The sequence below is a fragment of the Euprymna scolopes genome, chromosome 13 (assembly GCF_053919585.1).
Source record: "Euprymna scolopes isolate OS-2025 chromosome 13, ASM5391958v1, whole genome shotgun sequence".
In the NCBI taxonomy this organism is placed as follows: Eukaryota; Metazoa; Mollusca; class Cephalopoda; order Sepiida; family Sepiolidae; genus Euprymna; species Euprymna scolopes.
In genome coordinates, this window is record NC_136494.1 from 119,651,090 (window position 1) to 119,667,423 (window position 16,334).

General features: G+C 33.2%; 1 protein-coding gene across 45 annotated transcripts in view; it reads right to left on the reverse strand.

Annotated features, from left to right (window-relative positions):
• LOC145292169 (tropomyosin Tod p 1.0102) overlaps window positions 1-16,334 on the reverse strand; it is a 166,291-nt gene that overhangs the window by 15,712 nt on the left and 134,245 nt on the right. For 18 of the 45 annotated variants that reach the window (XM_080138418.1, XM_080138422.1, XM_080138421.1 and 15 more), the window contains 3 exons: window positions 14,105-14,180; window positions 4,935-4,997; window positions 1,214-1,283 (listed from right to left, as the gene is read on the reverse strand). In XM_080138418.1, the coding sequence (XP_079994544.1) occupies window positions 1,214-1,283; window positions 4,935-4,997; window positions 14,105-14,180 (209 nt within the window). Of the gene's footprint in view, window positions 1-1,213; window positions 1,284-4,934; window positions 4,998-12,517; window positions 12,594-12,655; window positions 12,732-14,104; window positions 14,181-16,334 lie in introns of all 45 variants that reach the window. The other 27 variants (XM_080138414.1, XM_080138408.1, XM_080138416.1 and 24 more) reach the window with 2 other exon arrangements.

The window sequence follows — 16,334 nt, forward strand, 5'->3', positions numbered from 1 at the left end:
CTCTATAAACTAAAGGTTATGGCAATAGTCTTCCTGCCTACATAAAGATTTTCAACGCATATCAATAACTATGTCTTCTAACAATGTTAAGGGCTGTAGTTATTGATGTGTTGACCATCTTTGTATAGGCAGTAAACATATTCCCACAATCTGGAGTTGATAGGCGCATATATATATATATATATATATATATATATATATATATATATATATATATATATAAGTGGCGGTTGTGTGGTTCCAACGAGAAAAAAATGTATGTTTAAACAATTTTAGGTGTTTCAGACTTTTATGATTTTTTAATATTTTTAAAAATATTAAAAATGATAAAAGTCTGAAAAACCTACAATTGTTGATGGCTATAATATATATATATATATTGAATTTTGGGTCTCTTAATCTTTTATCTTAGTTTAAGATAATATATATTGTGAGATGTGGAATATATATATAGTAAGATTTTAAAGTTGTAGCTAGTTTCTTAGAAGTCACTTTTAGGCGCTACATATAATTCATATTGTATGTAATATATATATATATATACATATATTACATATAATTCATATATATATATATATATACATATATTACATATAATTCATATAGTATGTAATATATATATATATATATATATATATATATATATATATATGAAAAGAGACGATGTAGCTGGCCTTTAAAAGCATTGTAGAGCAATTTTAGCAAGAGTTTCGCACTCGAGTTGAACTTACTCTAGTCATACTCACCCTCTAAATTTTCTTTTCCTCTATTTAACTGGATGCATTCACGCTCGGCGCATTCAGCACGATATTCAGCCTAATAAAGTTATTAGAATGATTAAATCTATAAAACAAACCAAAGCCATGCTCGATTGATTCCATTTTTTTTTTTTTTACTTTCTTTCATTGAATCGTTTTTTTTTTGTTTTTTTTTTAATTTTTTGTTTGTTTTGTAAGGCATGCAGTTAGCAGTGGTGTTACTTCAAGACTTGCTGCTACTGCGACTACAAACGTTTTAAAAGAGTTCGTTTTTTTTTTTATTTGTTGTGTTATGGAATCAGAGGCTGCCAATTTCTCTGCTTACCAAACGACCAACAACAAAACTCTCAACTTTCTTTTTTTATACGAATGTAAGAACTTAAAGGTTTCACACAAAAACAAAACAGAAACAAAACAATCACAAAGTCCCGAAAAGTAAGAGTTTGGGACAATACCTTCCAATCTGTCAACCTCCTTCTGCAACTTGGATACAGTTCTTTCAGCCTCTGCGGCACGGTTTTCAGCCTATGATTTTTGTAATAAAGACAATAAAGAATTTGAGACAGTGGAAATGGTAAAGGGTGGAGCGAGGAGACACAAGCAAAAATAGCATGTATGACAAGCTTAAAAATAAAAACATATTGCGATATATAAAAAAAAATTCTGGTTGAGTAGCGTTTCAAAATACAATTCCTTAAAGCTTGTAATAGAATTTATTTAGCAAAAATAAAAAAAAGGCAATAAGCCATGTTAAACTACAGAAAACATGTACGTCAATATGCTATTCTAAAAGCTTTTCCGATGTGACTTTAAACCTAGATATGGAAGGCACCAACGCTACCTTCTTCTGATGGATCTTTCACTGCACAGAAAATGCTGCCTCTTTTAATAGGACAAAAGCGCCTATGATGCACGTTCTAGTGGGTCCCATAGAGACTACAATTTGGCGTTGGGGTCGAAAAACTCAAAATATAAATTTAAATTGCTGTTGATTATCTTTTATGCAAGAATCGCATCTCCTAGCACCCTCTCCTACTCAAGCAGTAGATAATTATCTAAAAATAATTTTCTCATTTGCAAACTTATCTCAATGAGACACTATTGAAAAGACTCAGGATACATCATAATGAAATCAATATTTTAACGAAATAATTAAGCCAATCATGTCTGTGAAAATCAATGCTTGGCGAAATAAATATACGCCATGATGTTTTAGTCTAATGCCAAAAGCAAATGACCAAAAAAGCTGGAGAAAAGACAAATGGTTTTTTAGCTGCATTGCGTCTTAAGAGAAAAAACGATATGAGCAAAGCATTTTGTGTTTGCGTAGAACGCCGAACAATCCAAAAAGAATCGCCTTCGAGCTGCTGCTGAGTGATCACCATTCGAGCAAGAGAGAAATAAGAAGCAGAATGATGGTCAGAATGAAGCAATCGTTTCAAAGATGGCCAGAAAAGGAAAATAGGAAATCCACCTGTCTCAAATGATTGTGTATCGATATTTTTTTCGTTTTCGTTGCCAATCGATAATCTGTTGGTAATACAGGAGGAACTTAACTCGATTATTGAAATTCAACGTAACGTTAACTGGTGAAAATATGAAGGATTTTATTACATGGATTATAGTCAAAGACTTCAAATATCATGAAGCGCCATTTTGTTTTGAAAACAACTATGTTGGTAAGAATAATTCTTTGTGGTCTTATTAATAATGAGACAGAACCAAATCTTCCTTTTGTTTTATAAATTATAGAATCCTCTATTAATTCATAATTAGTATCAGAAGCTAGCTTCAATATCGCTACGGATGGCACCCCACTTGATGCAGAAGATATCGTCTGCTACTTGGATGACACTTTGAATGCTGGTGGTAGTTGCATACATGCTATCACTGTTTATATTTTGACTGAGGAAAGTTCGGGAAACTATTGCAAATGCTCGCATCTAGGCACATTTCTTCAACATTTGGAGTAAAGTCTTTTTCAGTCTGTGTTTGCTCTGCAATCTTCTACGGCAGCGAGACATGGGTCTTAAACGGTTCTAATTTGCAATGGCTTCAACATAATGACTGCATCATCATTAGTTAGCGGCCACATAGCCACCTGAAGGGAAGAATTCGTTCAACTGTGCTTCATCAGAAGCATGGTATTGGTAGGATTATGGATGTCTTACAGCAATATGCAATATGGTTTAGCCATGTACAGCACGCCACTCCTTGCATCAACTCCATAACATGCCTGGACATCCAGGGTACGAGAGGGGCGTGGTAAACTAAAGAGCTGGCTTGAGCGTGTAGACGTAATTTGACTGCATGCAACATGTCTGATATCAATCTTTGGATCAGATCGTTATGGAGAGCTGAATTCAGAACACTAGCAGCATCTTAAATGCCAAATCCAGTTTGATAATACTAAACCAACAATGACAATAGCAAACTAAATTTATATCCATTCTTAAAAATTTTATATTTTTATACTTTTCATTCCACATCTGTTGTCTTCTCGCCAATCACTATTCTTTGTTTTCTGTACTTCTATTCAACGTATGTATGGAGGCCTGTTTTGGCGCCACACATTTAAATGTATATTATACGCTTGTACTCTGATTGTCATTACTCGTTTAGTATTATAAAACTAGCGTGATAAAGTTATGACTTATTTAGGTCATACGTGACTGCATACATCTGATTTATATGAATTAATACTTGCAAAAAAAAAAAAAAAATCTTCAGTGTTGTTCATTCAATAATTGATAAGCTACTTTCCAACCAGGCCGCATATGGATTCAATTATTCGACCTATTTGTCGAACAGATGTTACAAAGGTTCTCCATGAATAGCTTACTGACATGTACTGTCTAAATAGATAATAAAAAATCAATATGTATCTTTTTATTACTATGTTAAAACTTAATTATTCGAAACTAAAACAACTTCTGCAGCAACGAAAATGCTTTTCAAAGGCAGGATAAATAAAATTATTTTTCTTAGAAACTTTATCTAGATAACGATTCCTTTTACGTAAAACGAAATTGTAATTTCACAATCCGTAAAACCTTGAAGATCATTTTATCATCCTAGAGAGAGAGGATGGGGAGGTCATATCGGTGAGTACGGAGATGGCTGAAAAGTCCAATCTGCATCTGGAAAGTTTTACTGCAGTGGGAAACCAGGAATACTAGAAAGTGTTGGAAGTTTCAAAGCATTGCTTTTTCTGTTCTGTCTGCGCTTCTTCTGCAGTAGCTTTACTGTGACTTTTATATTAGCAGAGACCGTTGTGAACAGTGGACCGCGATTTAGATCTATCTGAAGCTGTCTGATTCCATGATGACAAACCCATGGTGAAAGTTTCAGTGATGCGTTTAGAGTGTCTTGCAACTGTTTTCTCTGGCCGCCATTGTAACGCTTGCTGTGCTGTAGCTCACCAATGATCATATTAATTGGATCTAGCGGATTCTCATCTTAAGCGTCATTTTCACAATGTTTCCTTTGATGTAACCTCAGACTTTCTTCAGATGTACCTCGTCAAACTCGGGAATTTGGATGAAATTTCAAATGGAATCCTTTATTTACTTCACGGAGATGTTCTCGTTCCATCAGCCATCACTGGATAGAGGCCTTAAGCAATTGCATTTTTCAGTCGTCCACACTGAGAATTGAACGTTCAGGAGAATATCACTTTTACGATTGATTTTTCCAAGTACTCTCATTACTGCATCATGGGTCCTTGCAGAATATTATCGACAAGATACACCTGAAGAAAGTCGGAGGTTACATCGACTGAAACATTGTGAAAATGACACTCAAGATCAGAACGGTAGTCTGATGAAACTAAATAATGCGAATAACCAATCCTCATCTCAAAAATTCAGAAACTCTCACCGATGCTGATTTGGAATATGATGAACTACCGAAAGTGGAAACTCTTTAGCAGAGAGTAGCAGTCTCCAGAATCAGATTAATTAACAAATTGATTCCAACAGAGAACAAATAACAATGATAACGGAGGAACCGTGTTCATAAACTCTCAGTATCACATTTTTAATAAACGACAAGAAAAAATGTTTTATATTAAATTTGACATTTAATAAATATTTCAAACCAACAAGACTAAAAGAGAAAAATATATTTAAAAAAAAAAAAAGAAAAAAGAAAAATAAGAACTAAAAAGACGCTTACCTCCTTTAGCCTGTGCGTAAGATCCCGAATAGTCTCTTCGTAGCTGTCCTCTCTTTGGGAGGCCTGGAAGACAAAGGAGATAAAAAGTTATACAAGGGGTCAGACACATTCACCAATAAAATAGAAATGGGCATTAGTATAGGACCAAAGATCAACAGACTGAATAACGTCGTCCCAGAACATTTTCATATGTGGAGAGAAGAGATTAACTGTTTGAAATATTTTTAAATAAAATTCATTTTAGTTGGTTTATTACAAGATAAAACCTAGAGTAAAACTATTTTATCATTTAGTAATTTGGATTTTAGTTCTCTTTATTTTTTTTTTTTTAACAAATATCAGACCATCATACAGCTATCATTAATACACGACACGTACATATATATATATATATATATATATATATATATATATATATATATAATCCAGGTAAGTCTATATCCACATGGTAAAAATCCAGTGAATCCTTATTTTGTTTACATGAAAGTGCTTAAAAAAGGTATTTATTTAAAATATTTTATTTATTTATGCAAACCTTATTTGCCTACACATTTTCAGACATGTTTCGATCAGAAAGATAAACAACGAGACCTCTCTGGGCCCAATACACTTGCAGGAGTTTTGACTATAGCTATGACCAAAACATGCCTGCAAATGTGTAGTCAAATAAATTTTGTATAAATAATATATATATAACATTAATATCTATCATCTAAATCAAAACAAACAGGATCCAGTAGTGAACCATTTGCACACAAAAAACTGGAACCCAGTCAGATATAATAATAACTGACTTTTAGTGTTATTTAAAGTGGCTTTAATACATTTGAATACAAATGGACAAAGACCTTAAAGATTTTACTAATATATTTTTGAGGATTGAAAATCTCATGAAACTGCAGTAAAGTATTGAAATAAGCTAAATGTATTACATATATATATATATATATATATATATATATATATATATATATATTTCGATGTAGTAATTTATTATTGTTTTATATAAGTATTTTTCTGCTGTGCAGTAGAGACGTTGACAATTTTGGAATGCAGTGAAGATAAGAATTGTCTGTGGTGACAGGACAATTTTGATTTATAATCAGCTAATGATGAGAGTCGCCTGCAGAGTATTGAAGGTCATATTAGAATGGATTAAGCGCAAATTATTTGAAGGTGACTCTTAAAAATGATGCACCATTTTTTATGTGTGTGCATTAAATTAAAATAATGAAAAATGAACTCTCCTTCAATGTATTTTTATTCGTCAGAAAATTTGGAACATTCTGAAATCAGTCTGTACAAAAAATAACATTTCTTTGAATTCTCATCATAAGAATAATATAGGTAACAACAATTGAAACATGGAACCTTTTGAGTGAAACCAATAATTTATATGCATTGAAAATACAACAAGAATTTCTTTGGGGGCTTTGGGGGCCATAGTAACTCAGGTGAATTAAGTTAATATTGACTCAAAATGACACTCAATATGTATATTTTTTATATAAAATACTAGAAGATATTCCTGGCGTTGCCCGGTCGTAAAATATGCATTTCAATTAATGCAGAATTTTTTATTTATTATAAACAGAACTACCGTCGTAGGTATTAAACGTAACGTTAAATTCTTTAAAAGAAATTAAAAAAAAAAACGGACAGAAACTGAAACACGTGCATGCGAGTATTATTTTTTTTTAACAATTCACTTCTTGTACGTAAAAAAAAATACTAGAGCCGAGATCGAAACCAAACCTAAAGCCAGTGAGTCAAGTACGATAACCATTAGACTTGCTTGGACTTGCTTGACATAACTTTCAAGGGGTGTTTTCAAATTAGCACATACTTAACATACTTTGATCCCATTGGGTTTATTCATAGTAAAAAAAGGTCTCCATATCAGAGATCCGTCTAGGCTTATAGACTTCAGCTTATAGGTCAATCATTCACCCTTAAAACCATGTTTCAGTTGTTGTTTAAAAGAAAGAAAAAATACATGCATTGAGGTAAAAAAAAAAATGTTCTTTTAAATGTTAGGCGGATGTCAGCTGCAAGGTCTCGCTTGAGACTCAAGAAGAAGAAAGAAGAGTAGTAAAAGTAGTAGTCAGAGGGGCGTGACCAATAAGGGTTGGGTACTAAAATAGATTGACGTGTCTTTGATTAGTTTATAGAAAAGAACTTAAAGAACAAGAGAGCACTATAAAAAGGAACACATTTTATTATAAAAGGCAACGCCTGTTTTAGCTTGCGAATCAAGGATATTCAAATGATTTCTTTTTATAGCAAATGGCAAACAATTTAAGAGATTGATCGGTTCAGTAGTTTTTTTAATTAGCGAATCAGGATTTTTTAGGTAGTGGTTCTAAAAAAACCCCACAACCTACGCCTCCGTTCAGTTTCAAAAGACAATGAATACCCCCATGTAAGGGTGGTTGAGTGTGTAATTGTGAGGCAAGGGTTGCACAATTTCCAACCCACTCTTCTCCTGGATCGGCAGTCCAGGACCAGTCGAAACAATGTTGAGATAAGCAGAGAGCACATACAGCACAGAGAATTCCCAAATGATCAGCCATTTTAGTACTCGACCAGGCTCAACATTGCTTAACTTCAGTGATCTAACGGGAACCGGTGTATCAATGTGATTATGCCGTAGCCTAAAGACATATATAAGTAATTAACATGTTCGACTATAGTAGAAGGTGGCGCAAAGGTTCCCTTTTCATTGTCTGCTATACTGAGATATGGAGAGAAGGTCATTTCTGTACCAAAATTGATCCTCTTTTTATAATGCTAAGTGTTTAGCAAGAGAGCATCAATTACCACTTTTTAAAGTCTTTGGAATGACATGACCGAAGATTGGTCTTCCATCCCATTAGTGAACATGCTGAATTATTATGTGAAATGAGATGGTTAAAAAAGATATATTTGTGTATTTGAACAGCGTTTTTTATGCATGTTGATTAAACGACAGCGACAATTCCTGATTGTTTCTCTTCTAATCCTTCTTTTTGGGTTGGTGGACCAATGATCTACTACTCAAGTGGGAATAGGAACATACTATATCTGCAAACGTGCCTGACGAAGAGCCCTGAGAGTCGAAAACGTTTACAGATACGTGGAATTCCTGTTCACGCTCTACCAGAACGTGTATGTATATGTGTATATATATATATATATATATATATATCTTCCACTAATGCGATTCCTTTGGATTTTTACTTCTGGATACCAAACTTTAATAACTTTACTTGGATTTTCACCCGGCCATTCAATCACGTGAAATCATTTTTTCCCCTCATTCCCCCCGCTTCACTATTTTTTAACTTTTACAAAGTAAACTCTATGGCTTACATTAAATACTTTGCAAGCAAAATCCGATTCCACATTTTGTTAATTCCTACCCTCTGATGAGAAGGAAAGTATTTCTTTCGAAACTTTGCGGATTAAGGACAATCCACTTAATTTGTGTTTCCTTTTTGAAAAATTAAATGTTTTTAAACTCTTCTTAAAGTGTTTTAAACATGTTTTTTAATTCTTTATATATATATATATATATATATATATATATATATATATATATATATATATATTATTAAGTTTAATTTAAAGCCAATTGTAAATCTTATAAGCTATTAATTAAATTAAAAAAGTGCAGAAACCCTTTCCTTAGAAATTTTCTTTTAAAGGGTTGAACCTTCTTCAATGAAATAATAAAGCAATAACGGATCATGTATGCAACTAGTGTGTATAAACAAGCATATACCTGATCACTGTCGATCCTCTTCCTTAAATTCGGACATCTATGAGCAAAAGAGCTACCGAAACATTTGTTTTACACATAAAGAGAGCGACAGAGAAAGAAAAGGAGCGAGAAAAGAGGTGGGGGGGATAGAAAACAGAACTTGAATCTCAAGCAAAATTAATGATCACGGCAACCAAATCTGAAAATAAGGGTTTAATTATTTGTATTAAAAAAGAAAAAAATCACAGCAAAGTGGGTTTGTATAGTCTTTTTTTTTTTTTTTTTGTAAAAATCCAACACTCCACACAGGATGGTCAAGTTAGATGTCCTCAGGTACGAAAAATTAAAACGAAAAAACAACGACAGATTTAAATGGGGACAATAAATATTCATGTGACAACCTATATATATATATATAAACACAAATGTAAACAATTTTCGAACCCCACTGTTATATTTAATACAAATTATAAATTAAATTAGCGTTATATATATATATATATATATATAGTACACATTTCTTTATTTATACAAATATTATTTGGCTATATATGTGCATATACTTTTATTTGCAATTTCTTTCAAACCCCAACCTTATCGGGCCGATATCTTCAAGTAATTAAATAATTTATAATGTTCTGCTTTTTATTGAGCATATTTTTATAAACACCGGAATTTGATTTCAGATGGAAAACTATAACAATGCAATAACTCAATGGTATCTGGGGGCGCGTTTAGTTCAGTATGGGGGGGGGGGGAGATGCACCGCTACATAAACTTGCTTGGTGAGTAAGCGACAAGGCGTCACTCCACGTAATGGTGTACCAGCAACCTGCTGGAAAATGCCTTCCTGAAGTTGCATGTCAAGTACATTTTTGCCACAGCGAATGTTAGCATCTGAAGTGTGTACGACATGAAGTTGCATCTCGTGGATAACCTAAAGGCACTTCGTAGCTGGGGCTGGCTCAATCCTAATGAGCAAAATGTATACTCGTACCCAAGTTCTGCCAACGACGATATATATATAAGGTGCGAGTAATTTTGACTTCGACGTTGGTGTTTATACTATGCACTGATGAAGAGACTTGATATCAATGAAAATCCATATAGTCTCAGAAACGATCGTACACTAATCTGTTGTTTATGCTGCATTCTTAGAACGTATATAAATGAATCTGTCGTAATTTCTTCTACCTCGGATTTATAATTATATATTTGGAATAATAGTATTATTAGCACAGTACCGCTGTCATTCGGATTACGAAAGACGGGATTGACTGTACTGTAACAATGGAAGCAGTTTCTGTGGTTGGCGCTTCTTTTGATGGTCTATATAAATTGTGGCGTTTAAGTTTTGTATTGCATTGTTAAGTATATATTGTGTAGTGTATTTTTCATGTATAAATGTCATAGGTTTATAATAATTTATAAATAATAGCATCAACAGGGGAATTTTTGTTTTTTTGTTTTTTGGAAAATGATAAAAGATATCGAACTTGAATTCACTGCAAAAGTGAATGCTTCAAATAAAATAATATTTTAGCTTCAAGAAAAGATCTTTGTAGTTCAAGATGTTAGGGGCCCCCTCTTCCTCGTTCTTTTAACACATACATAAAGAAAACCAAAGACGTGAGGACAATTTTAAATGGGGGGGGGAAAAAATCAAAAATAAGGGGGAGAAGGTTAAATAAAATAACACTCTGGAAATGTTTGGCACACGGGATGTTTTCAGTTGTTTGTGGTTTCGAGATTTCAATTTTTAGTCGAGAAGCATACATAAGGTGGGTATTATAAAAATGAAGTTAACACCTTAAAAGGAATATTTGAAGAAATATTTTCAAATGTTCTAAAGAAAATTTTTATAAAAAAATCCGTCAAAGTGGTAATTGCAGATACAATAGCTAAAGTATATTCATATGAAATTATACAATTAGTTGACCAAAACAGAAACCATTGATTTCCTTCGGTGAGTAGAGGACTCCTGCAATTTCCAATCCATCATGGCGTACATTTTATCTCGTATTTTTATTTCATTTAAATTAATTTGATGAATTAATTTAAATCCTTTTACAGAAAATCATAAGTATTATTTAAATTCGAATATAGAATGGAGTGGACCTCCGTTCAGTCTCAAGAGGCCATGGGTACCTTCCATAAGAGTAGCTGCATGTGAAATTGTGAAGCAAGGGTTGAGCAATCGCCAACATCTTCCTAAGACAGCATTGTTTGATGCCAGTTGCAAGATGTCCAGGACGACTGGAAACAATGCCAAGAAAAGTGAAGAGCACATACAGCACCTGGTATTCCCAAATAATCACTTATTTTAGTACCGACCAAAAAAAAAAAGAACGAAATTTTAATATTATTTATTGATTTTAGACTATTTATTTTTTTTGTTTCTTTAATTCTTTGTGTATTTTAATTGTTTTCTTTGTGGTTTTGGTAAAAAATAATTTCCAACGAATAGTCCTGAACTTCCAGAGATAATGGCTTCTTGATCCTTTTCCATTAATATAAAAGTTTATTGTACGCAGAAAAAAGGATCATTTTTACACCCAGTATTTCAGAATTGGTTGGTTGTTTTTGTTTTACGGCATATCAACCATTTTCGGGTTATTTAATGCCGAATCCAAAGATTTTGAAGAAAATGTTTTTAATAGAATATATTTGTTGTTTTCAAGGCGGTTTCTATTTAATGCATAGTTGGGAGCCTAACAGGTACTACCACTCCGGGTCAGAGTGGACCTGGGAGCAATGGTAATTAAAGGGTGGCTCCACACTCACCAAAGCCCACAAGCTGGGGCCTCACCACTAGATATCGTTTAAGGTCATATCCAGGACCAGGATTTCAGAAAGCTTCATTTTTACACACGATGTATATTTTCATTTATTGGCGACGTATTAATTCAAATCTTTGTTTAGAAGCAATTTGTTCACATTTAACTGGATGTCCCTTTAATTATTAAATTCCCTTTTTTATTCATTAATCCTCATATTCCATGAGCGATGTTTTTGACAAAGAGGGAAAATTGTTGTTTTTGGGTCAGAATTCATTCTAACACTTATCGTTGGCAAGTTTTTGACGTTAAATTATTATTTTTTTTAGCTCCTTACATCAATTGATTTCATGCCTTGTCTGGAGCGATTACTAGAAAACAAATTCATCATAATCAGATGTATCAACAAGGTTATTCGAAAACAAAAAGAGAATAATGTAGTTTGGAAATGTTTCACAGCTTCCAAACTCCAGTTATGTAAGAAAAAAAGTATGCCATTGAAGAAAGATGAAGAGAGCAACCACCAAAGAGACAGGCCAACCAGATAAGTATTAAAACTGGCATGCTGCGTCTGACATCTGGAAAACTGGCTGTAGACCGTGATAAGTAGTAGAATTGTTTGTAAGCATACAAAGAAGCTCTCTTGGATATGTTCATAAGTTAAGTATGTCAAATAAAGGGAAGCTAAATAGAGTTAAATTATTTTAATCATTAATTAAATTTTTAAAAATAATTAAATTTTGAACCATAAGATTTATTTAAAATTTTTTGTAATTTTGATTAGTCTGTGAGTATCACTGAAGATATGTTGAATCGCAGCTTTAATTCGAAACTATTTTTTAAAAATTATAATTCAAAAAGTGTTTGTCTAAAACTCGCTACATAAACGCTAATATTTTAACGATTCATTATATGATCTGCTTTTGGTGCATGGAGAATTTTAGAGAATGATAGAGAGAAAAATTTAAAAAATAAACATATGAAAGCAACTGTATTATGGTGTCATGCAAGAGCCTCAATAAAGCTGGTTGACGCCATCTAACACCATGCAGGTGTGGAGTTACCTCTTGCTCACTGATCTCCAGTGATTTCATATTGTTGCCCACAACCTTCAACTCTTCTTCCAATTCTACGATCTTCCTGTAATACAGAATACACAATTAGCAAGATTTCAGGCATCCCTCAAGCATTGGCTGTCTTACCTGTTCACATTGGACTTCTATTGTTTTGCAAGTGTTACCAACTACATGAAGCTGTTCTTCAATGTCAAGCCTTTTACTGTAATGGCATAGAAAACAGGGTCATTATTGTTTCTTTTGGAGGGGGTGGGTAGCAAAGGGCAGGACAATGCCGGGGCCTAGCAGTCCAGGCTAACCCTAACCCTAAACCAATATTATGCCAAAACAGCTTTATAGGCAGCCAGATCAGAGCCAGCAACAAAATAGGTGGGAGTCAGGGTTGAGCAAAGTTTAACAATAAAAAAAAGGCCAATGGAGGTTTGTTTGTTTTTTTTATCTTGCAGAGGTATAGAGAGAAAAATGTACAAAACGTTGACAAATAAAAATAAAAACAAATGAATGGAGCCACGAACCAAACTTGAAAGGTTTTAGTAACTTCACAAATATTGTTCACATGTGATAAAAATTTGGTAAATATGATTTTATTTTTTGGTTTTTAATCTTAAGTATCCTTGCATACAGCAAAGGGGACAGGATGTAAACGAGAGTGTACAGTTTTTGTCTATTTTATGACAAATATAATATTTTGGGGGTATTCAGTACCGAAACAATACATAGTGTAAACGATTGATTGAAGACAAAGTGCTAAATGAAAAGGAAAGAGAACAAAAAGCAAAAGGGGCGAGTATAAAGTATTTAGAAAAGGAGGAGAACTATGATGAGACCAAAAATAGATAAGAGGACGCTATTGTGGTACTCCAGAACTGGTATAAAAAAAAAAAAAATAAAAAAAAAACAGGCTCACTCAAGTATGGAGGCCTCTGTAATAAATGAGAATTTGATGGCTCATATGTAAACTGGAGCAGTGGAGGAAATTGATAAATATAGGCATTTTGAGAAGATGCTGTGGGTTGGAGGAACTGAGGAAAAAGGTCAAGGTAAGAGAGAGTATTGGCGTTTTGGCTAGGAATAAAGTGTAGTATCGTTTTTGATAAACACACTACTCCAAACTCAGGCATAGGAGAAATCCTTCTAAATTGAGAAAATTTGATGTTTGGTTCTTGTGGATTTTCTTTACATTAGAAACCAACATTGTGTCTAGCTTTGCTCTCACAGGAAGGCAAGTAATTAGATAATCGAGTCTAAAAATATTAGTATAAAAAGCTGAAGATAAGGGGGTTTAAAGGGGAGACAAGGACGATTAAAAAAGAGATGCTCGATTTGATTTTTTCCATGAAAGTGTTTTTTCATTGACATCAAAAGAAAAAAATCGAAGAACTTGGTTCATTCAAAGAAATGGTAAGATAAAAAAAATAATGTGAAGTTTCCTTTTTCTTCAAGTTTTGGTTAGCGATTCATCCAAGTCCTACATGAAAAAAAAATGATACGTAAAATTGACAGGGCTAAACATAAACATCGACAACACGAAGACAAAAAGTAGTTTCGCTCTCTGGCTAAACACTACAAGCTTACCTTAGATTCACTAATCTGTAGTGTTTTAAGGTTTCTACTGATTTGGTTAACTTCTTCTTCCAGATCTTTAGATCGCCTATAAAATCCAACAGCACACATGCTCATCAAAAAATCACATGCAAGGGACGGGGGAAAACTGTCAATACCCAAAACCAATTTTTAAAAAAAAAAGCAAAGGGCCTTGCCAGTTTAAAAAAAAAATGCCAACTGACACGGACTACAAAATGGTTCTTTCTTAAAGTGGAACTCCTGTTTCCTATAATAAATGCAAGGGGATAGAATTCCAAATACTCCAAAGCAATCTAAACAATATTGTTAGGATTCCTTAGTATTAGACACTTTTCACATAGATAAATATATCTACTTGTTATATATATATCTTGCCCTACACCGGTATTGAGCACTCTTATATTATACTCGTTAAAATTTCATTGGCTATTTTACCTCTTGAAAATAGCCTGGAATTATATATATATATACATAGGTGTCTGTATCTTGGAAATTTTCTAACCTTTTAAACTACAGGTAAAAAATACTTTTACTCCTTCATTGGAACACTCCTCTGCTTATAAGTCAATTAATCCATTGTAATCGTTGTATCAGCTTTTGCTTCCCAAAATTTCCGTTGGTATTAATTTAGAGATAATCATTCATTTATCATGAAAAACTGTTTCGGGATTTAAAAACAAAATATTGTTTTATATCATGGGTCTCCAGCAATGTTGATCGAACACAACAGTCCTTAAAAAAACAAAGCTAGAACCGAATATATATATATATGCATACTGGGTACTAATATACAGGGAAAATTCGATTACCCATTGATATTTGGCGATTTCATATGTGGAAATATTTTATATTTATTCAGCAAACATATTTTCACTGATTGACTGATGAAACTGTAAAGTACATCCTAGTCCAACAAAATGTGTTTCTCAGACACACACACACTGAAACGGTCGATATCAATTGTTAATCGAATAATAATAAATATACTGTGCTCTAAGTATCGTAATTAAGACCTTTGTGTCTATTTTTCTTACGTGTACGTGTACATTCTGAATTAAATCATGTAGAATTACAACAAAATATTGTTTGACAAAGGAGGTCAAATAATTTTTAAAGTTTTTTTCCTTAATGGATTTTCAATCTCATGGGGGGGGGAATGTTATTAGCAAAATGGATATAATGGTAATTATAAATATTGATACTAATACTTATTTAGACTTTAGGTTTACAGTATCATACAATCTAACCCTACGGCATTTCATTTAATCTCGCTCCCTCTCCCCCACCCTATATATATAGTAATTTATAAAATATATATGGCGATTAAGCTAAACTGAATATTCCGCGTTTCATCCACTCTAGGATTCCTCAGGCTTATGCGCATAAGCCTGAAGAGTCCTAGAGATGATGAAACGCGGAATATTCAGTGTAGCTTAATCGCCATATATATTTTATAAGTTACTATATATATATATATAGGGTGGGGGAGAGAAAGCGAGATCAAATTGTTAAGTCTAAAAAATCTAAAAGCATTCGATCATTTCAAACGTTTAATCAATATGTTTCACATGTTTTATTTTTTTATTATTTAACTTATATTTGTGTCAGTTGGCAAAAATTAGTAAAATAAAACAAAAACAATCTCCACGTGTCACAACCTTTTTAAAATGTTAGTAACTTAGGGGTGTACGAGTTGATTTATAATTGTTCAACCAAAGATTGTGGAGATTAAGGTACATCAATCCTTTTGGAGTTCTTTGATTCCGTGACAATATTATGTATTGCATTAATTTGTTGAGGCTGCCAGAAATTTACATATTTATGCCATACGATTAATGACATATCTCTATGGTCTTGAAATCGAAGCTTTTTTTCACTCTCAGTGTAGCAGTGTGCTTTCGAGTATCTGGCTTTATATATATATATATATATAATGCATATAGCTCTTAGTAAAAAGAATGGAGGGCTTTGGCAGTAGTTTTAAAATTTAAACTGTTTTGTGGCGACGTAAAATCTTAGTGTAATAGGTCTTAGATGTGGTGTAAATAGCCGGTTTCAACTCTTAACTTAAAACATTGAAGCGTCATGATATTGAGAAACAACTGTGGATGATTAATGCGCGCGCGCGTGTGTGTGCGTGTGCGTGTGCGTGTGCGTGTGTGTGTGTGTGTGTGCGCGCGCGCGCAATTCGGCAGCATATTTTGTTAAATAGGAGAGATTT